At 35.4% G+C, this 23,795-nt stretch overlaps 1 protein-coding gene across 1 annotated transcript; it reads left to right on the top strand.

Annotated features, from left to right (window-relative positions):
* Positions 1-618: 618 nt before the first annotated feature.
* LOC131823538 (UDP-glucuronosyltransferase 2B31-like) lies at positions 619-23,622 on the top strand. Its single transcript, XM_059160003.1, has 6 exons — positions 619-1,390; positions 6,159-6,307; positions 7,961-8,092; positions 9,992-10,079; positions 18,680-18,899; positions 22,882-23,622. The coding sequence occupies exons 1-6, from the start codon at positions 634-636 to the stop codon at positions 23,159-23,161; spliced, it is 1,626 nt and encodes a 541-aa protein (XP_059015986.1). The 5' UTR covers positions 619-633; the 3' UTR covers positions 23,162-23,622.
* The last annotated feature ends 173 nt before the right edge of the window (positions 23,623-23,795 follow it).

Consider the following 23,795-nt stretch of genomic DNA (forward strand, 5'->3'; position numbering starts at 1 on the left):
AAATACACAGAACAGACAATAAATATGACAAAAAGTAGATAAAATGTTGACTAGAGCTGGGAGATGCAGAAAATGCAGTTTCATTAGAGGGTAAAAGTTCCCATTTCGGATGATAAAAGTGTTCTAAAATTGATCATCATGGTGGTTACACAATTCTGTGAATATAATGTAAACCACTGAATTGTACACTTAAAATCTGACACTTGTATAGCATATGAATTACATGTCAACCAAAATTTTTATGAACAAAACAAAACAAAAATCTCTTGAACCATCATATCCATGAAATAATATTCACCTGCAAAATAACTTTAATTCTTCTGTTAATGGGACTGCAGACAGTGACCTCTCACCACTATCACAACTGTTCTTCCAAAATATATTACAAAAGACAGATAACTTGCACATGTTAGGTCATTGGCTCTTAGTCCGATGATAGAACTTATAAGGATCAAACAGAGATTAAACACTTGTGTATACAAATGAAATCATCTGCCTTTGCCGTTTTCTTTATGCCATCCAAATAATCTGACTATTCATATAATGTGTTTACTTTGAAATGTAAGAGTTATACTTTAACTTACTGATTGATTTCTCCTTGACTTTATATACAAGCAGTGGGACAAGGAAACAATGATTTGCAAAGAAGCATTGCATTCTACCAGGATGTCTATGAAGTGGATTTCCGTTCTGCTGCTGCTACAGCTCAGTTGTTTCTTCAGCTCTGGGAGTTGTGGAAAGGTGCTGGTGTGGCCCACAGAATACAGCCACTGGATCAATATAAAAACAATCCTCGATGAACTTGTCCAGAGAGGTCACGAAGTGACTGTTCTGACATCTGCAGCTTCCATTCTTATTAATCCAAACATATCATCTGCTATCAAGTATGAGACTTTCCCTACATCCATACTTAAAGATGATTTTAAGAATTTTTTCAGCAAAACGCTCGATATGTGGATATATAACTTGCCAAGAAACACATTTTGGACATATTTTTCACAAATGCAAGAAATTTTGTGGAAATTTTCTGATGCTATTCAAAAGCTCTGTGAAGATGTAGTTTTGAACAGGAAGCTAATGACCAAACTACAAGAATCGAGGTTTGATGTCATTCTTGCAGACACCGTTGGACCCTGTGGTGAGCTGCTGGCTGAGCTACTTAGAATACCTTTAGTGTACAGTCTTCGCTTCTCTCCTGGCTATGCATTTGAAAAGCAAAGTGGAGGACTTTCTTTCCCTCCGTCCTATGTGCCTGTGATTTTGTCAGAATTAAGTGATCAAATGACATTCATGGAAAGAGTAAAAAACATGATATATGTGCTTTATTTTGACCTTTGGTTCCAAACATTTAATGAGAAGAGTTGGGATCAGTTTTACAGTGAAGTACTAGGTAAGTCATGTTTCTAATTGGTAGCACGAAGTCTTAATTCCTAGTGCACAGGAAGGTGAGTTTGTATCAAGTCAGAGGAATTTGTCTTTTATAAATGAAATGATGAAAGGATAATATAAAATGATCTTCCAGTCTCACAAATATTATGGAAACACTTATATGACAGGACCAGTTCCAACTATGTCATCCATTATTGAGTACATTACACTCCAAGAATTCAATAACCACAAATTAAAGCACTAAGGATTTCTTGAAGCAATTACATATCTATTCATTGTGTTTGTAATACTTTTAATTTTTTTTTACTTTTTTCTGGATAAAGTGTTTTAAACTTCCTTTGTTATTTATTAAATACAAGTTGAAAATATTACTTTTGATATGCTTTACTTTTTAGAATAATTTTAAATGACAGCATATGGAGTCAAGATTTCCCATATAACCCTTGCCCCCACACATGCATAAGGTTCCCCATTATCAGAGTGGTACATTTGTTACAACTGATGAACCTACATGGACGCATTATTATTGATCCAAAGTCTATAATTTATAGTGGAGTTCGCTTTTGGTGGTGTATATTCTATAGGTTTTAGCAAATTTATAATGATATGTATACACCACTATTATATCAGAGTAGTTTCACTGCCTTAAAAATCCTCTCTGCTGTGCCTATTTCCTACATATCCATTTTACTTTACTTTTCCATTAAAAAAAAAAAAAAAAAGACATTAGGAGGGTTCCTGGATGGCTCAGTTGTTTAAGCGTCTGCCTTCAGCTCAGGTCATGATCCCAGGGTCCTCAAATTGAGCCCTGAATTGGGCTCTCTCTCAGCAGGGAGCCTGTTCCTCCCTCTTGCTCTGCCTGTCTCTTCCCCTGCTTCTGCTCTCTTTCTCTGTAAAACAGATAAAATCTTTTTTAAAAAAGACATTAGAAATTTCACTATCTTGATGAAAGCAGAGATGTTAATTGATGAGTCACATTTTTCTCGTACAACTGTCCATAGAGTATTGAGGATATATTTCCACTTGTTTCCCTTTTTTAATTTAAAAAATAATAATATTTTGTCATATTACCTCAAAGATTCCTTCATAACTGGAAGAAATATTGGCTCTATCCCAGACTCAGGTATCTATAATAAGAAGTTTCTAATGATTACAAATTCTTTCACCAGGGCTTATAAATCATGCTTTAAAGGCCTAAAATCTTGTTGAAGGGTACACATACACATTAATAGTTCACATTTTTTGAAAACTATGTTACTCCATTAAAGAAAAAATTAGTCAAAATTAATAGTGCACATATCTATTTCCATACTTGATGAAAATATTTCAGCTGTTATTTGCAAATATTATTTAATAAACAGATATTATTATGCTCCTAATGTGAACTAAGGGCAATGGTGATTACGAGGAATCAAGTCATATTTTCAAAACTTCAGTTTTTTTGGAAAATCTAGGATCAAGGGAATAGCTTGCTAAATTATAGAAATGAGACTGAGTACTCTAAGGAAGGTATTTCCATTGCTTAATTGATTGGGGAGCTCAAATAACTGTTTACATTTGCATCTGTTACTTTTGCAGCATTTCAAAGGAAATAAATGCATGTTTAATTTGATAGTGGCTTAGGTTTAATAGTTGTTTATGATTGTGAATGTAATACTGTGATGTTAAAAATGAGACTTACACATTGTCTTTCATATATACATAGGAACAACATTATAAGTATGTAAATATATATTTGCATCATTATACATGTTTGTATCATATATGTGTTCTATTATCAAACTACAAATACTTTGAAACATTTTTCAATAAATTATTCCAAATTCCCTTCAGAAAATACGCTAGTATATTCACAATGCATTACTCTTATTTCCTCTACCTGTTGCTTGTTGTAGGTTTTTTTTTTTACTTATTTATTTAGTTACTTTTATTTTTCTACCAAGTTTTAATATTTTGTATTAACCTATAATGTATTATTTGCCAGAGGGTTACAGGTCTGAATCGTCAGTCTTATACACTTCACAGCACTCTGCATACTATATACCCTCCCCAATGTCCATAACCCAGCCACCCTATCCCTACCTCTCCACCCACCAGCATCCCTCAGTTTGTTTCATGAGATTAAAAGTCTCTTATGGTTTTTCTCCTTCCTGATTCCATTTTGTTTCATTTTTTCCATCACTACCCCTGAAACCCCCACCTTTTCTCTCAAATTCCTCATATCAGAGAGGTCACATGATTATTGTCTTTCTCTGACTGACTTATTTTGCTTAGTATACTACCCTCTAGTTCCATACTGTCATTGCAAATGACAAGATTTCAATTCTTTTGATGGCTGGATAGTATTCCATTGCATATATATATATGTGTGTGTGTGTGTGTGTGTGTGTGTGTATACACACACATATATATATGTGTGTGTGTGTGTGTGTATTTGTGTATGTATACACACACACACACACACACACATGCATACACCACATCTTCTTTATCCATTTAACTCTCTACAAAAGATTTGATCTTGATAAATTCCCAATAGTTCATTTTCCCCCTTGTTTCCCTTGCCTCTGGTGATATTTCTAGGAAGAAGTTGCTGTGGCTGAGGTCAAAGTGGTTGCTGCTCATGTTCTCCTCAAGGACTTTGATGGATTCCTTTCTCACATTGAGGTCTTTCATCCATTTGCAGTCTATTTTTGTGTGTGGTGTAAGGAAATGACCCATTTTCATTCTTCTGCATGTGGCTGTCCAATTTTCACAACACCATTTATTGGAGAGACTGTCTTTTTACCATTGGACATTCTTTCCTGCTTTGTTAAAGATTCGTTGACCATAGAAGTTAGGGTCTATTTCTGGGCTCTTTATTTTGTTCCATTGATCTATGCGTCTGTTTTTGGCGTTCTTTTTCAACATTTCTCTGGCTATTTGGAGACTTCTCTGGTTTCATAAAGATTTTATGATTATTTGTTCCATTTCTTTGGGGAAAAATTGATGGTATTTTGATAGGGATTGCATTAAATGTGTAGATTACTTTATGTATCATAGAAATTTTCACAATATTTGTACTTACAATCCATGAGCATGGATGTTTTTCCATTTCTTTGTGTCTTCCTCTATTTCTTTCATAAGTACTTTATAGTTTTCTGAGAACAGGTTCTTTATCTCTTTGTTTAAGTTTATTCCTAGGTATCTTATGGTTTTGGGTGCAATTGTAAATGGGATTCACTCCTTAATTTCTCTTTCTTCTGTCTTGCTGTTGGTGTATAAAAATGCAACGGATTTCTGTGCATTGATTTTATATCCTGATATCAAGTTTTAATTTTCATTTTAATTCCGGTATAATTAACAGAGTGTTATATTAGTTTCAGGTGTACAATATAGTTATTCAACAATTCTGTACATCACTCTGTGCCCATCCAAAGTGTCCTCCTTAATCCCTCATCACCTATCGAACCCATCCACTTACCCACAGTGCCTCTAGTAATACAGTTCGTTCTTTATACTGAAGAGTCTATTTCTTTTGTGGCCTCTCTCTCTCTCTTTTTGTCTTTGGCTTTTTTGTTTGGATTCTTAAATTCTACATATAAGTAAAATCATATGATATTTGTCTTTCTCTAATTAACTTATTTTACTTAGCATAACAGTATCTAGCTACATCCATGTCATTACAAATTGTGAGATTTCATTTTTTAAAGAATATTTTATTTCTTTATTTGAGGGAGAGAGAGGGAAAAAGAGAGAAAGAGAATCTGAAGTATACTCCACACTGAGCACAGAGCGCCATGTGAGGCTCCATCCCACGACCACTAGATCAGGACCTGAGCCAAAACCAAGAGTTGGATGCTTAACAAAGTGAGCCAGATGGGTGTCCTAAGATCTCATTCTTTTTTTATGGCTGGGTAATATTTGTTGTAAAAATATACCACTTCTTCTTTAGCCATTCATCAGCTGATGAACACTTAAGCTGCTTCCATAATTTGGCTACTGTAGATAATGCTGCTGTAAACATTGGAGTACATGTATCCCTTCGAATACGTATTTTTGTATGCTTTGGGTAAATACCTAGTAGTGCAATTACTGAATCATAAGGTACTTCTATTTTTAACTTTTTGAGAAACCTCCACACTTGTTTCTTGTGGCTTTGATTTTAGCCATTCTGAAAGATGTGAGGTGATATCTCACTGGAGTTTTGATTTGTATTTCCCTGATAAGCGGTATTGAGCATCTTTCCTGTGTCTTTTGGCCAAGTGTATGCCTTCTTTGGAGAAATGTGTGTTCATGTATTCTATCCTTTTTTAAATTGAATTATTTGGTTTTGGGGTATTGAGTTGTATAAGTTCTTTATATATTTTGGACACTAACTCTTTCTTCAGGGTTTTCTATAATATCATGCCATCTGCAAATAGTGAAGTTTTTGCTTCTTCCTTACCAATTTGAATGGATTTTCTTTTTTTGTTGTTGTTGTCTGATTGCAATAGCCATAACATATAGTACTATGTTGAATAAAAGGCATAAGAGTGGACATTCTTGTCTTGTTCCTGACTTTGGGGGGAAAGCTCTCAGTTGTTCCTCATTGAATATGACATCCACTGTGGGTTTTTCATACAAATCCTTTATTTTGTTGAGGTGTGTTCCCTCTAAACCAACTTTGTTGTGACTTTTTATCATGAATAGATGTGTATCTTTGTCAAATGCTTTTTCTGCATATATGGAAATGATCATATAGTTTTTCCCCTTTCTCTTTCTAATGTGATGTTTGTTTTTCCCTTCAGGAAGACCCACTACATTATCTGAGTTAAGGGGGAAAGCTCAAATATGGCTCATTCGAACCTACTGGGATATTGAATTTCCTCGCCCTCTCCTACCAAATTTTGAGTTTGTTGGAGGACTCCACTGTAAACCTGCCAAACCCCTGCCTAAGGTAAGTGATTCCTGTCTCTTTTGTTTTATTTGCTCTGAAGCATTTAACTAGTATTCTACTTAGAAATATCATTCCTCAACAATGTTTGTGTGTCCCAACAGTATCTATAGTCAAATCCAATGTTCACTTGCTGTCACTCCAACATTTACACTATTCCTCATTTGAGTCCCAAGGCTTGACATCTTAGAGCATTAATGGGTTTGCTTAGCCAATGAGAACACGTGTTTTCTGCTACACACCAAGGCTGGATAAAATCTCAGTAAAGATCATTGTGGGAGGGACGCCTGGGTGGCTCAGTCAGTTAAGCGGCTGCCTTCTGCTCAGGTCATGATCCCAGGGTCTTGGGATAGACTCCTGCTTTGGGCTCCTTGCTCAGCGGGGAGCCTGCTTCTCCCTCTGTCTCTGCCTGACACTCTGCCTGCTTGTGTTGTTTCCACTGACAAACAAATAAATAAAATCTTAAAAAAAAATCATTGGAGAAACATGGTTCTCAACATAATGAGCATAGAAAAAACTACATTTTGTATATAATAAGGACCACAAATTCTGCATATTTAATAAGGACCAAATTATTTCTACCACTTATACCTGAAAAATATTCAAAGCATGAAATTTCAAAATGATTCTGTTAGTGTATTAAATGATACTTTATGAAAGAAAGCAATAAGGTAATATGTTTTAAATTGATAATTTACCTTAAGACATAAGAAAAACAAGCATCCCTTACTGAATGATTTTGTGGTCTCTTCAACATCTCGTTGTCCACCTTTTTATTGGTAATAAGATGAAACTAAGATCTTATTTGAGGGTTAACCTAATACCAATTTTGATTGCAAAATGTTTAAGTGCATATGGTAACTTTCTCAAAGTCTAAATCCTGAGGTAAAACTGGCAAAAGTTCTATTCAGCCTGACACAAGTGTCCAGGAACAGATAAATCCATAACTATAAAGTCATAAAACAGAAGAAACGTCTAACACATACTCTAAAGTGGAAAAGCTTCAGGATGTTACAGAAAGTGAAAGGGAGCTATCACAAAAAGACAGATATGGTATGATTACACTGTTACACGAGATATGCGGATTAGTCAGATTCATAGAAATACAAGGTATAATGATGATTATTAAAGATGGTGAACGAGGGAGTGAGAAATTGTTATGTAATGGACACAGAATTTCAGTTTAGCAAGATGAAAAAGTTCTGGGATTGGTTATCCAGCAATGTAAATATAGACATATTGACTGCATACCCAGGAATAGTTAAAATGGTACTTTTTTGTGTGTATTTCACCACAGTTTAAAGATAAAAACAGACATTACTTTAATAACTACTGGTACTATTTGTTATAGCTCCTTAGCTGCTTGAAGATTTTTTTTTTTTTTTGAGATTTGTTTATTTGAAAGAGAGATGGGGAATCGGGGAGGGGAGTCGAGAGAGAAAGAAAGAAGACCAGCAGATGCTCTACGCAGATTCTGCACTGAGTGTAGAGCCAGCCTCAGGGCTCAATCACCCAACCCTGAGATCATGACCTGAGATAAAATCAAGAGTCATATATTTAATTGACTAAGCCATCCAGGCACCCCCATAGAAATTTGTTTAATAGTGTTTGCTATGGTGTTCTCCTTTTGTAATCGAACAAATTTTTTCTTCACAGGAAATGGAAGAGTTTGTCCAGAGCTCTGGAGAAAATGGTATTGTGGTGTTTACACTAGGGTCTATGATCACTAACCTGCCAGAGGAAAAAGCCAATGTGATTGCATCAGCCCTTGCACAGATTCCACAAAAGGTTAGATAAAGTAACTTAATGCTATACAACTACTTAATGAGTCTCTTAAACTGTGTAAAGAGTTTATTTTATTTACCCTTTCCTTCATGACATGGAAACCATGATGACAGCTCCAATTTATCTCAGAGATGAGCAAAATATACGTGGCAGATGGTAAAGTAGTACAGAAGGTGTTTTGACAATAACTATGGCATTAACATTGAGGTCAGAAAGAAAGATATTTGGGAGGAATATATTTAGGATATACAGTGTAACATTTACTATTATAATGTATCGTGGGTAGATATAGAAATCACCAAATTCTGTTCTGTCATTCCCTTCTCCTTACAGGATTTCCAAGGGCACTGAAAAACACATAGATGTTCTCTGAAAGGAGTTAAATTTCAACAGTTATGTTAAGCAGGAACTGATAAAAGTCTGAAAACCTTCATGCAGTTTATGCTTGCTGGATAATCCAGGTTTCTTTTCCTTCCACTAAATTTTTGAAAAAAGCCTACTCAGTATGCTGTTCTGAGAAAGGGCGGCCAAGGCTCACCAAGCTATGTTTTGGCAATCGCCCAGCCTAGATGATTCAGGGAAAGAGAAAAACTGACACAAATGGTGGAGTGGACCCTGTTAAGAGTAAAATAAATGAAAAGGGAGGAGATGAGTCCACCCCTCAAGGTAACCCTGAGCTTAGTAATACATGGTTTCAAAAGGACTTTAACTTAACAGAATAGTGACTCTTCCTGATTAAAGAAGGAAATGAAATATATTAAGGAGTCAACCAGCAACAAGCCTAGGAAGGGAAAATTCCAAATGCCTCTTTCTACATAAAATATAGTAGTAAATTATTTTCTGATATATAGAAAACACCTGGAGTATTTGGGTGTTTGTGAACTACTTTTTGGTTTACTGATACAGTTTCTCTTTATGCTAATGTTCACTTAATATCTAAAGTTACTTAAACATTTGCATAACAAATATGTGTTAACCAATGTAAACCATCGTCCAATTTATGTGGATTCCAAGGGAATTCTGAAATCAATCTATTTTGGTACTGGGAATGGAAATTGCTTGGGTATAGAACTCATATTAATCCATGTTATCAATGTTTTGTAGTGCATCACTGAAGTGTTAACAATCAGTTAAATAAAATGTAGCATCATCACAGTTCAGGATGGTTTTCAACAGCTGCACTGTTATTTCTGAAGTCCCAATAGGCTCTTCTTTGTAACCTTTAAAGAATTTCCAAACCAAGAAATAGTATTAATAATCTGGATTCATGTAAAAAACTACCTTTTTCTTGGAGGTAGTGCTTAATAATTAGTAATGTAAAAGAAATTTTATGTACTAAGAGAAGTTATTTATATTAATAAATTACTGGTAAGCAGAAATATTTATTTCGCACAAACAACAGATTGCATACTTAGCTTTTTTGTATATCAAAAGATGTAAAACTCTAATAAAATAACATATGGAACAAGTGGATATACATGAACTCCCTCCTGTAACACTTCAAAAGAAATAAATAGATAATATTACATTGGAAGATGACAGCAATTATAATAGATAAAACAAAACAAATGTGTAGATCTTAGTAATTTCCAAGTTGTTTGCACTAGAATTATAACTATCTAAAAATTTCTTAAATATTTATATTTCTCACTGTTAATCTCATTTGTCTAATCTCTATGTGTGAAACATCATGATTACATTCATATCTGATTGAATATAAAAATAAGTTAAAAATGTGGGTATTTTATTATATATTTTGGTAGTCTCATTTTTAATATTTTTGTCCTTATTTATATCAGTCAGTGAAAGAGGTCTAACTAGATTATCTCTTAATTTCTTAAAATTCTAATACACTATAACTTCAAAGTTTCAACTTATGAAATAAGGAATTTTCTTTAACAGGTTCTATGGAGATTTGCTGGCAAGAAACCAGACAACTTAGGAACAAATACTCGGCTGTATGACTGGATCCCCCAGAATGACCTTCTTGGTAAGAATCTGGAGAACACTAAATTAAAACTAATGCTAACCAAAATGATAAGAGTTCCCAAGAAGCAAATTGATTGAATATTTACTATTGAAAAGTCCAAAAACAAAACTTACCTTCCTTACATTTATTTTGCAGTGCTGGGGGGAGAAAGATCAGATACGGCATGTTATTATACACAGTCACATTCCTTATGGCCAGAATCAAAGTATCTTTATTTCAGGTGTAGTTACTTCTCAAGGGTAATTCAGTTTTTAATTTTTAATTTAAATTCAAATAGCCAGCATAGAGTACATCATTAGTTTCAGTTGTACTTTTCAATAATTTATCAATTGCATATAACACCCAGTGCTCATCACTTCAAGTGCCCTCCTTAATGTCCATCATCCAGTTACCCCATCCCCCATCCACCTATCCTCCAGCAACCCTTAGTATGCTCCTATAGGGACAAACCATAGGTTTGTCTCCCTGTATGATTTCTTTCCATTCTGTTATCCCTCCTTCTCCTATGATCCTCTGTGCTGTTTCTAATATTCCACATATGGGTGAAAGCATAAGATTATTGTCTTTCTCTGATTGAAATTTGTTTCATTCATTATAATACCCTCCAGCTCCATCCCTATCAATGTAAATGGTAAGTATTCAATCTTTCTGATGGCTAATATTCAATTGCATAAATATACCACATTATCTTTATCCACTCATCTGTCCTTGGATATCTCAGCTCTTTCTACAGGTTGGCTATTGTGGACATTGCTGCTATAAACACTGGGGGTTATAGCAGTGCTCCCTTAGATCAACACATTTGTATCTTTGAGGTAAATACCCAGAAGTGCAATTCCTGTGTCATAAGGTAGCTCTGTTTTTAACATCTTGAGGAACCTCCATAATATTTTCCAGAGTGGCAGCACCAGCTTGCTTTCCCACCAACAGTGTAAGAGGGTTCCCCTTTCTCCACATCCTCACCAACATTTGTTGTCTCCTGTCTTGTTAATTTTAGCTATTCTGAGTGGTGTAAGGTGGTATCTCACTATGGTTTTGATTTGTATTTCCCTGATGCCAAGGGATGTTGAGCAGTTTTTCATGTGCCTGTTTGCCAATTTTATGTCTTCTTTGAGAAATGTCTTTTCAGGTCCTCTGCCCATTTCTTGAGTGGATTATTTGTTTTTTTGTTTTTTGGGTTTTTTTTTTTTTTTTTTTTTTGGTATTGATGTAGTTCTTTATAGATCTTGTATATCAGCCCTTTATCTAATATGTCATTTGCAAATATCTTCTCCCATTCTTTAGGTTGCCTCTTTCCTCTGCTGTGCAGGAACGTATTATCTTGGTGAAGTCCCAACAGTTCATTTTTGCTTTGTTCCCTTTGCCAATGGAGACATGTGAGCAAGAAGGTGCTGTGGCTGAGGTTGAAGAGGTTGCGACCTGTGTTCTCTAGAATTTGGGTGGATTCCTGTCTCACAGTTAGGCCTTTCATCCATTTTGAGTTTATCTTTGTGCATGGTGTAAGAAATAGTCCAGTTTCATTCTTCTACATGTGGCTGTCCAATTTTCCTAGCACAATCGATTGAAGAGACTGTCCTTTTTTCATTGCATATTCTTTCCTGCTTTGTCAAAGATTAGTGGGCCATAAAGTTGAGGGTTCATTTTTGGGTTGTCTCCTCTTTTCCATTGGTCTAAATATCTGTTTTTGTGCCAATACCACACTATCTTGATGATTACAGTTTTGTAATAGAGCTTAAAGTCCAGAATTGTGATGGCACCAATTTTGGTTTTCTTTTTCAACATTCCTTTCTTCAACCTTCCTTTCAACAATCCTTTCTCAACATTTCTTTTTCAACATTTGGGATCTTTTCTGGAGCCCTTCAAATTTTAGGATTATCTATACCAGCTCTTTGAAAAATTTTGATGGTATTTTGATTGGGATTACACTGATGTGTAGATTGTTCTGGGTACCATAGGCTTTTTAACAATATTTATTCTTCCAATCCATGAGCATGGAATATTTTTTTTTCATTTCTTTGTGTCCTCCTAAAATTCTTTCAAAAGTCTTCTGTAATTTTTAGAGTACAGACCCTTTACCTCTTTGGTTAGGTTTATTTCAAAGTATCTTATGGTTTTGGGTGCAGTTTTTTTTTTTTTTTAGATTTGTTATTTTTTTTTAATTTTTAATTTTTTATAAACATATATTTTTATCCCCAGGGGTACAGGTCTGTCAATCACCAGGTTTACACACTTCACAGCACTCACCAAAGCACACTCCCTCCCCAATGTCCATAATCCCACCCCCTTCTCCCAACCCCCCTCCCCCCAGCAACCTTCAGTTTGTTTTGTGAGATTAAGAGTCACTTATGGTTTGTCTCCCTCCCAATTCCATCTTGTTTCATTGATTCTTCTTCTACCCACTTAATCCCCCATGCTGCATCACCACTTCCTCATATCAGGGAGATCATATGATAGTTGTCTTTCTCTGCTTGACTTATTTCACTAAGCATGATACATTCTAGTTCCATCCATGGGTGCAGTTTTAAATAGGATAGACTCCTCAATTTCTCTTTCTTCTGTATCATTGTTAGTATAGAAATGCAACTGATCTCCTTACATTGATTTTATTTCCTGCCATGTGGCTGAATTCCTGTATCAGTTCTAGCAATTTGGGGGTAGAGTGTTTGGGGTTTTCCACATAAGGTATCATGTCATCAGCGAAGAGTGAGAGTCTCACTTCCTCTTTGCCAATTTGAATGCATTTTTTTTTTCCTTTTGTTGTCTGACTGCTGAGGCTAGGACTTCCAGTACTATGTTGAACAAAAATGGTGGGAGTGGGCATCCCTGTCATATTCCTGACCTTAGAGGAAAAGCTCTGTTTTCCCCCCATTGAGAATGATATTTGCTGTGGGCTTTTCATAGATGGCTTTTATGATATTGAGATAGGTTTCCTCTCTGCCGACACTCTGGAGAGTTTTAATCAAGAACCATACTGTGTTTTGTCGAATGCTTTTCTGCATCAATAGAGAAGGACATATATGGTTCTTGCCCTTTCTTTTATTAATGTAATGTATTACATTGATTATTTTGTGAGTGCAAAACCACCCTTGCAGCCCGGGAATAAATCTCACTTTGTTGTGGTGAATAATCATTTTAATGCACTGTTGGATCTTATTGGCTACTATCTTGGTGGGATATTTTGCATCCATGTTCATCAGGTGTATTGCTCCTTTTTGGTGGGGCCTTTGGTTTGGAGATCAAGGTAACACTGACCTCATAAAATGAGTTCAGAAGTTTTCCTTCCATTTCTATTTTTTGCAAAAGCTTCAGAAGAATAGGTATTATTTCTCCTTTTTTTTTTAACTTGTTTTTTTTTTCCTGTTCAATTCTTTTTATTTTATTTTATTTTATAAACATATATTTTTATCCCCAGGGGTACAGGTCTGTGAATCACCAGGTTTACACACTTCACAGCACTCACCAAAGCACATACCCTCCCCAATGTCCATAATCCCACCCCCTTCTCCCAAGCCCCCTCCCCCCGGCAACCCTCAGTTTGTTTTGTGAGATTAAGAGTCACTTATGGTTTGTCTCCCTCCCAATCCCATCTTGTTTCATTTATTCTTCTCCTACCCACTTAATCCCCCATGTTGTATCACCACTTCCTCTTATCAGGGAGATCATATGATAGTTGTCTTTCTCTGCTTGACTTATTTCGCTAAGCATGATACGCTCTAGTTCCATCCATGTTGTCGCAAATGGCAAAGAAGACATCCAGATGGCCAACAGACACATGAAAAAGTGCTCCATATCACTCGGCATCAGGGAAATACAAATCAAAACCACAATAAGATATCACCTCACACCAGTCAGAATGGCTAAAATAAAAAAGTCAGGAAATGACAGATGCTGGGGAGGATGCGGAGAAAGGGGAAACTTCCTACACTGTTGGTGGTATTATTTCTCCTTAAACATTTGGTAGAACTCCTGTGGGAAGCCGTCGGCTCTCGTCTCTTGTTGGTTGGGAGATTTCTTCTTATTATTTTAGTTTCCTTCCTGGTTATCAGTGTGTTCACATTTTCTATTTCTTCTTGTTTCAGTTTTAGTAGGTTATACATTTCCAGAAATGCAGCCATTTCTTCAAGATTGCCTAATTTGTTGGCATATAGTTGCTCATAACATGTACTTAAAATTATTTTTATTTCCTTGATGTTGAGCATGATCTCTCCTCTTTCATTCATTATTTTATTAATTTGGGTCCTTTCTCTTTCTTTTTGATAATGTGGGTAGGGATTTTGATGTAATTAACTCTTTGAAAGATCCAGCTTCTAATTTCATTGATCTGCTCGACTCTTTTGGTTTCTATTTCATTGATTTGTGCACTAATCGTTATTGTTTCTTTCTTCTGCTTGGTGTAATCTTTATTTGCTGTTCTTCCTCCAACTTCTAGAGTTTTAAGGTTAGTTTGTGTACTTGAGACTTTTCTAATTTTTTTTTTTTTAAAGGCTTGCATTGCCATGTACTACCCTCTTAGGACTGCCTTTGCCACATTCGAAAGGTTTTGAACAGTTGTGTTTTTATTCTCATTGGTTTCCATGCAACTTTATAATTCTTCTTTAATATCCTGGTCAACCGTTCATTCTTTAGTAGACTTCTCTTTTACCTTCAAATGTTTGAGTTCCTTCCAAACATCCTCTTGTAATTGAAATCAAGTTCAAAGCATCATGCCCTGAAAATATGCCAGGGATAATCCCAATCTTTTGATATGGGTTGAAAAACAATTTGTGACCCTGTATGTGATTTATTCTGGAGAATGTTCCATGTGCACTTGAGAAGAATGTGTATCCTGTTGCTTTAGATGGAATGCTCTATATATCTGTGAAGTCCATCTCATCCACTGTGTCATCCAAAGCCCTTGTTTCCTTGTTGATCTCCAGTTAGATGTCCATTACAGTGAGTGGGATATTGAAATTCCCTATATTGTATTACTATCAAGGTGTTACTTTAATTTGATTATTAATATACATATATAAATCACTGCTCCCAAGTTAAAAACATACATATTTATAATTTTTCGATCTTCTTGTTGGAAAGACCCTTTACTTATGATATACTGTTTCTCCTCATCCCTTTCTACAGACTTTGGTTTAAAATCTGATTTTTCTGATATGAGGATTGCCACTCCAGCTTTCTTTTGATGCCCATTAGCATGAAAAATGGTTTTCCACCCCCTCACTTTCAATCTGGAGGTGTCTTTGAGTCTAAAATGTGTCTCTTATAGACAGCATATCAATGCATCTTGCTTTTTTAATGTAATCTGATACCCTGTGTCTTTCCATTAGTCCCTTTGGCCCATTTACATTCAGAGTAACTATTGAAAGATATGACTTTAGTGCTATTGTACTAACTTTAAAGTCACTGATTCTGTAGGTTGTCTCTGCTCCTTTCTGGTCTATGTTACTTTTGGACATTCTCTTCACTTAAAGGATCTCCTTCAATATTACTTTTAGAGCTGGTTTAGTGATCAGAAATTCTTTCAGTTTCTGTTTGTCCTGAAAGCCTTCGCTCTCTCCTATTTTGAATGACAGCCTTGCTGGATAAAATATTCTTGGTTTCCTATTTTTCTTATTTAGCACTCTAAATATATCATGCCAGTCTTTTCTGGCTTGCCAGGTCTCTTGGATAGGTCTCTGCAAGTCTAATGTCTCTACTTTTGTAGGTTATGGACGTCTTGTCCCAAGCTGCTTTCAGGATTTTCTTTTTGTCTCTGAGATTTGCAAGTTTCATTGTTATGTGTCAAGGTGTTGATCTATTTTTATTGATTTCAGGGTGATTCTCTGTGCCTCATGGACTTGAATGCCTGTTTCCTTCCTCAGATTAGGGAAATTATCAGCCATGATTTGCTCAAATATGCCTCATGGACATTTCTTCCTCTTCCTCTCAGACCCCAAAAACTCTAATATTATTTTATTTATGGGATCACTCATTTATCAAGTCCCCCCCTTACCCTCTGGTTTGATTAGTTGTTTTTCTTTCTTTTTTCTGGCTTCCTTCCTTCCTTTGCATTATCTTTTCTTCTGTGTCACTGACTCTCTCTTCTGTGTCATTTACCTTACCTGTAAGAGCATCCATTTTAGATAGCAGTTAAAGTATTCTTAGTTTAAGCCTGATTAAATTTTATTTCTGCATTAAGAGATTCTCTAGTGAGTTTTATGCTTTTTTCAAGCACACTTGGTAACTTTATAATCATTATCCTAATTTCCAGCTCTGGCATTTTACTTATACCCATATTGCTTATATCTATGGTGGAGAGTATCACCTATAGTTCTTTCTTTTGTTGTGATTTCCTCCTTCTAGTCATTTTACCCAGAGAAGAATGGAAGAAAGAGACAACAAAATAAAAAATATCAACCACGATTGAAATGAAACACACACTAGACAAATCCAAACAGGTCAGAAACTAAAAAAAAAAAAAAAAAAAAAAAAAAAAAAAAAAGGTGGTTAGAGAGATTATAATCTCCCAGGTGGACAAAACATAGTGATCCACTGGGTTCTGGATGTAATTTGGTCTATTACAAGACACTAAATCGCAAAACTGTAAAGAAAGCAAAACTTATATAAACAAAAATAAAATTGCAACAGTGAAAGGAAGCTAAAAATGAAGAATAAATCTATAAAATGTAAATTTAGAAATGAAAGTTAAAAAATACTTAAAAACAAAGAATTAATAAAATTAGAAACCAGTTGTGGTGCCTGGGTGGCTCAGCCACTTAAGCTATTGCCATTGGCTCAGCTCATGATCTCCAGGTTTTGAGATTGAGCCCTTCATCTGGTTCCCTCCTCAGCAAGGAAACTACTCTCTCTCTTTCCCTCTGTGATTCCCCCTTGCTCATTCTCTCTCTCACACACGTATAAACAATATGTTTTAAAAAATAATAACATAAGAAACAAGTTGAAAAGATAAAAAGAATAAAAGAATAAGAGATTTTAACCTGAAAGTTAAATGACTCTTGAGAAAAAGTTAAATGACTCTTGAATTCTGTATACTATTTTCTCCCAGTGCTGGAGTTTTAAAGACCTCTGTGCTCCAAAAATTGGGTGTTCCCTGTTGTTTCTGCTGGTCTTCTAGGAGAACCAGCTGCACTGATTCTCAGATGTCTTTGCCTGGGCAGATTTGCACAACAACTTGCCAGGGTCTGGGCTCAGTGTAAGCTTTCTGATTGCTCTATGTGACTTTTATTCACTGAAGACCCTCTGTGCCTCTTTGGAGGATGAAAATAAAAATGGATTCATGCCAGTCTCCAGCCCTGTTGCTAAAAGATCAGAGCCCCTTCTCTTCAGCAAGTCTTCAGGGATAAGCAGTTTTCAGTTCTGTGTGTGCCAAACTGCACACACAGAACCACACTGATCCTCCCAGGGAAAAGTGGAGGGTCAACACATTTCTGCCCTTTGGAGGTCCCCCACATAGAGAATGGTCACTCGATCATGGTGCAGTTTGCAGTTTATGGCAAACTGAGCTGAGAGCCCCCTCCCTGTCTCACTGAACATAACTGGTTTCTCTCCTCTAATGGATTGGGAATTCTGCAGCTCAGGCACCTCTGTTCTTTCTGTGACCCCAGGAATCCTGAGACCACACTGACCCACCTAGGATTCTGCCCCACTTTGCCACCTGAGCACCTTTTAGGAAGGGACATCTCTCCCTGGAACATACTTCTGAAGAGTCTGAATTTGCCTTTCAGGGCTAAATCACTTTCTGGTAGCCAGCTTATGGATGCTCCCTCCCCCTACCATCTATCTTCCGAATATACCCTCAGATTCATTTTTCTGCACCTCCCACCTTGCAAAAAGTGCCCACTTTTCATTTGTAGAACTTCAGCAAATCTGTTTTTACATCTCAAGTTGAATTCATAGGTGGTCAGAATGGTTTGATAGTTATCTGGCTAAATTTAGGGACAAGATGAAATGAGGTCCCTTACTCTTCCACAATCTTGCCTCTCCCAATAAATTTTTAATAACTAAATGGATCATCACTTTGTCTCCTGATTCTCCCACTTTATTCCTATCATTTCTCATTCTGCATGGCTATTTAGTGCTAGTGAAAAATTATTCCCAGTGACTCTACACTTTCTCCAGGAAAACACCATAATCTTTTTCATGAAGTCATAATATATTTCATGATAAAGTGCAGTCTTTCTTTCCCCTGACTTGAACCACCACTATCAGACTTCCTTTTGCCTTGACACTCTACATGTTAGTTTCAGTGACTTTACTGTTTAAGAGACTATGTTCTATGTTTTAACATGCACCTCCTTTTCTTTTCTTTTATTTCTTTTTTTTCCTTTTTTTTTTTTTTTTTTTTTTTTTTGCAAATGCTCTTCTTTATCCAGAATTTTCCCTTTCAATCTGTCTGTTCAGCCATCATATAACCATTTTTCAAGTTACAACTGCCACACCAATTTTAATTTACTTCTCCAGCATACTTTTGCTCTTCTTACTCTGGCATCTAAAAGACATTTTAATGCTATTTCATATTTATTATACTATGTGCCTTATGTTGCTAAATTCTCTTTTTTTTCCTAAGAATTATAATTACTAATGTGCTGAGATTCATCCAATCCTAGGTCACCCAAAAACCAAAGCCTTTGTAACTCATGGTGGAACCAATGGCATCTATGAGGCGATCCACCATGGGATTCCAATGGTGGGCATTCCCTTGTTTGCGGATCAACCTGATAACCTTGCTCACATGAAGGCCAAGGGAGCAGCTGTCAGTCTGGATTTCCACACACTGTCTAGTACAGATTTGCTCAATGCATTGAGGATGGTCATTAATAACCCTTCGTGAGTATTATGTTTTTTTTCATTAATAGTATTTAGAGATAGGTTCTTCTATCAATGATGACTATGCATTTCATCCTGTATTTAAGAAGCTAATTTTGAAATATTAATATGTATAACTGATCTTAAACTTACCTTTATTTTCAACCAGACATTTTTTTGCAAAGTTGCTTTTTAATCTCATTGATTTAATGGGCTGCAACAATTTTCTATATGAGCAAATGCAAAAGTTGTATATGGAATTGTAAGGACACAGTTTTAAAAATATGATAGAATTCCTAGAATGAAAGAATGAAGAATTTGCAGATATGTAAAATAACTTTCAATTCAGCAACAAAAATTTCCAAAACTATAAATCTTTTTGCCCAAGCATTAATTTTCATTTTTATTTTAATATATTTTATAATATGTGATTTATGTACCATAATATTTAAGGTACAAAAAAATCAAACATATGTAGTATGTTACAGAATTATGAAGCCATGACTATAATCTAAGTTTGGGACATTTTCATTAACCCAAAAAGAATTGCATATGACTTAGAAGTCATTTCCCATTCCTCTTGCCTTAAGTAAACAATCTCCTTTCTGGCTCTTCTAATTGCTGTATTCTGTATATTTCATACAAATGGAATCATACAATTTATGGCCTTTTGTACCTGGCTTCTTTCACTTGGCATATTTTCAAGTTTCACTGATGTGGTAGTTTTGCATTGCTGAATAATATCCTATGGTATGGATATATTACAATCTATTTTTCATTCATCAGTTCATGAACATTTTGATTATTTCCACATTTAGGAATTATAAAGATTACAACATATGTTATTGTGTGAACAAATTTTTTCACTTCTTTTGGAAATGAAAGGAAATTTTTGGAAATTATAGGAGTAGAATTGCTGGTCATATGTTAACTCTGTGAAGAACTGCAAAATGATATCTAAATGAGATGCACCATTTTACATTTCCAACAGCTGAGTATGGGAGAGTCAAGTTCTTTACATCATTACCAATACTTGTTATCATCTTTTTTTTTTTTTTTTTAAGATTTATTTATTTATTTATTTTAGAGATCACAAGTAGGCAGAGAGACAGGCAGAGAGAGATGAGGAAGCAGGCTCACCACTGAGCAGGGAGCCTGATTCAGGGCTCAAGCCCAGGACCCTGAGATCATGAACTGAGCTGAAGGCAGAGGCTTAACCCACTGAGCCACCCAGGTGCCTCTATCATCTGTTTTATTATAGACATCCCAGTGGTTGTAAAGTGCTCTCTCCTTGTGCTCTTGATTAGCATTTCCCTTAGAGCCTAAGTTATTAAGCATCTTTTCATATGTCAGTTGCCATCCATTTATCCTCTTTAGAGAAATGTCTATTCCAGTTCTTTGATAATTTTTAAATTTCATGATTTGTCTCACCTTATTAAAGAACTTCTTATGTGTTATGAAAATAACACATTAGCAGATAGATGATTTGATAATGTTTTCTTCCATTCTGGTTGACTTGATTTTTCACTTTCTTGATTGTGTCCTTTGAAGAGAAAACTTTTTAAAGATGATAAGACAAATAAAGAAATTTTCTATATTACACAGGAAAATAATGTGTGGGAATTTGTAGTGCCTAGCACAGTAACCACGAATTTGGTATTTGTTACTACTATCAGTATTAATATTATATTAGGAGGGTATCATCTAAAGAATTAGCGAAAAATGTGTTATCAAGAAGAAAATGGTAGAATAATGAACTAATAAAATACTTTAAATAGATAAGAAAGAAAAAGAAATATATGGCAGTTTGGAGAAATAGAACAGAAAATCGAGAATGAGACAGTAGGTAAAAATATAAATATGCCAGCACTTACATTAAACTTAAACAGATTACATAATTTAAAGACAAATGTTGTCAGAATGCATTTTAAAAACTATATACTGTTTATAAGACATGTTCACACAGAAATATAGGAGAGGATTTTAAGTACAAAGTTAGAAAATGATCTATTTTAGCAGTAACCATTTAGAAAGATGTTGTGCCTATGCGACGATCAGACACAGTACTCCAGAATGACTAACAAAAATAAAGATACATATTTCATAACGATACATAGACTGATCTGTCAAAACAACAAAACAAATTAGTACCCAGTGACACCTACTATGAAAATATCAAAATGCAGCACATGTAGACAAAAGAAAAAACAAATACACAACTCTATAGTCATAATATTGAGTTTTCAAACATCTTTCTAATAACATAGAAAAAGAAGACAAAAAAAGAAAGAAAGAAGAAAGGAGGAAAGGAAGGATGGATGGATGGAGAAGATAATGGAATGACTAAATTCCTAAATGATTTCAAGGATTCAATTTGAAATAAAACTATCTGACATACATATACATCATCAAATATAACACAACAGAGAATACATATATGTCAAGGATGGAATAGATACTGGAATTAACCATATGCTGGGCTATATACCAAGAGTAAATTTGGAAAATCTAAATCATCAACAGTATACTGTCCAGCCTTACTGGAAGTCACTTAGAAATTGTCAAAAAGAAAGATAATGGAAACATCTTTAAATTTTGGAAATTAAGCAATATACTTCTACATAATTCAGTCAATAAAGAAATCACAACCCTAAATAACCTTCTTCTGAGCAATTCCACTTTCACATTATATAGAAACACAACTGTATGAACATGTAAATCTAAAGAAATACACAAGATTTTTATGAAAGCTTTAGTAATAAAGACTAAAAAATTGTTAACACAAGTGTCCATTGATCATTAAATGAAGAAATACTCTGCGGTAGTGCCAAACAATGGAATACTATACAGTAATAGAATTAACCGACAACTATTAGATAAAAGACAAAAGGAAATGAGTATTATCTTGTTATTCTGATCCATAAATAATAAAAGCTAATCTATGATGACTAAAAAAGTCAGAGAAGATGGGATCCTCCTGGATAGTGTGTGATACCCCATATCAATATCTTAATGGTAGGTATGTTATTATATCTACTTCACAATAATATTCTAGCTAATTTTGAATTTATGAGCTATTCAGTTAAGTCTATGTGCATTTTTCTTATGTTATATATTTAAATATTATTATGGAAAATATATTTTAAAATTCTAGGTTTCAAAGAGTAGCACACACACGCATGCACACACACACATCCCAAATGTCTAAGGGTGCTTGATAGTGTGGCCCAGAAAAGCCTGAGATGGAACACAGAGCTGGTCATCTATCAAGATGTAGAAGCAGCTTTGGAGTGTTGCAGAAAAGAGTGTCCAGCAGAGAGACAGAGGGGACAGAAAGTGCAAAGGTGCTTAAGTGAGGACATGTTTGGCAACTTTAGTGAACTCCTAGCAGGCCTTTATGCCTGCAACAGAGTGTACATGGGACAAAGTGACAGGAGGAGAGGTTGCCAGGGGGCTGTATCTGTAAGATCCTATAGTCCAAAACCCATAGCTGGATTTTATTTTAAAGGTAATGAGAAGCGAGATGGAAATTTTGAGCAGGGGAGTGCCATGATCTGATATCGGTTTCAAAAATCAGACTGGCTACATGATGGAAAATAAAGAGTAGAGGATAGAAGAGTGGAGACAGAGACCAGTGAGGTGGCATTTTATTTACCATGACACAATTCCCTTTGCTGCTTCATGAGGTCATTCGACAAGTGCATTCCCACCATCTCATTTACAGCTGTTACAAGGGCCCATAGCATTTCCTCTGTTAGAAAAGATCAAACTATCACACTGCACTTCCATTTTCACTTCTTAGAATAGTTGGTGATGGGAAAATTCCAATTTAAATGCCAAATCTCCAGTGCGGATCCAAATAAAAAAAACATACTGCTTCTGTAACTCTATGACATATATTTTGAAGCATTTGTATGGCCCTTTTCAAAAACCTTTCATGGGAATTATACGATTAGGCAAATGAGCTTCCTTTCAATGTCGGTATCTTTATGTTTCTGTTTAGATACAAAGAGAACGCTATGAGATTATCAAGGATTCACCACGACCAGCCTATAAAGCCCTTGGATCGAGCCGTCTTCTGGATAGAGTTTGTCATGCGCCACAAAGGAGCCAAACACCTGAGGCCGGCCTCCCATGACCTCACCTGGTTCCAGTACCACTCTCTGGATGTGATTGGGTTCCTGCTGGCCTGTGTGGCAGCTGCTATATTTGTCACCACACAGTGTTGTCTGTTCTGTTACCGGAAGTTTGCAAAAACAGGGAAGAAGGAAAAAAAGGAGTAGTTACATCAGGGGCCTCAAGCTGGTATGCCTCACAAATGGGACGCATCCAGTTTATTCCAGCAAGAAGCTGTGATAGAAGGTTTCTTCCTCCTGTGACAAAATGACCTTTCACCACTTAGCTTCTCAGAATGAAATCTGTTTCGAAGGGATTTACAGCCTATTTAAGAGTTAGAAACGTCATGCCAAAAGGAAAACTGGAAAAAAATAAATAAAAGAAAAATAAAACTGTATGGGTATTTATTGAAACATTATTCTAAATCAAAAGTCATCTCCCTCCAAAAGTTATTGATCTTAACTGTGTTTCAAACATTGTGTATGGACACAAGAACATTATGAAAGCTATGCAGAATATCTTTATTATCGTCAAATACTCAGAATATGTTAACTTAATTTGGGGCTAGAATATGGTAGTTTTGTCCTTTGCTAGAGAAACGACAGGTAATTAAAATTGTGTAAAATGATTTATTTGTCCATTTCATTTTGGGAGACCACTGATTCTCCACAGTAAGATCCAGCCTCAGTGTCACTCCTTACCTAAGAACAGGGCAAATTCTTGGGTTACATCCAGCTTATCACTTTCCAGCAGAACATATGTGAATTTAGAAATCTACCACCTACAATTTTCCTATTATAA

This window comes from Mustela lutreola, chromosome 1 (genome assembly GCF_030435805.1).
Source record: "Mustela lutreola isolate mMusLut2 chromosome 1, mMusLut2.pri, whole genome shotgun sequence".
NCBI lineage: Eukaryota > Metazoa > Chordata > Mammalia > Carnivora > Mustelidae > Mustela > Mustela lutreola.

Coding starts and splice junctions, on each gene's coding strand:
- LOC131823538 (XM_059160003.1), top strand. CDS start 634: ATGATTTGCAAAGAAGCATTGCATTCTACCAGGATGTCTATGAAGTGG. Junction 1,391..6,158: donor GTTTTACAGTGAAGTACTAG/GTAAGTCATGTT, acceptor TTTTCCCTTCAG/GAAGACCCACTACATTATCT. Junction 6,308..7,960: donor CTGCCAAACCCCTGCCTAAG/GTAAGTGATTCC, acceptor TTTTCTTCACAG/GAAATGGAAGAGTTTGTCCA.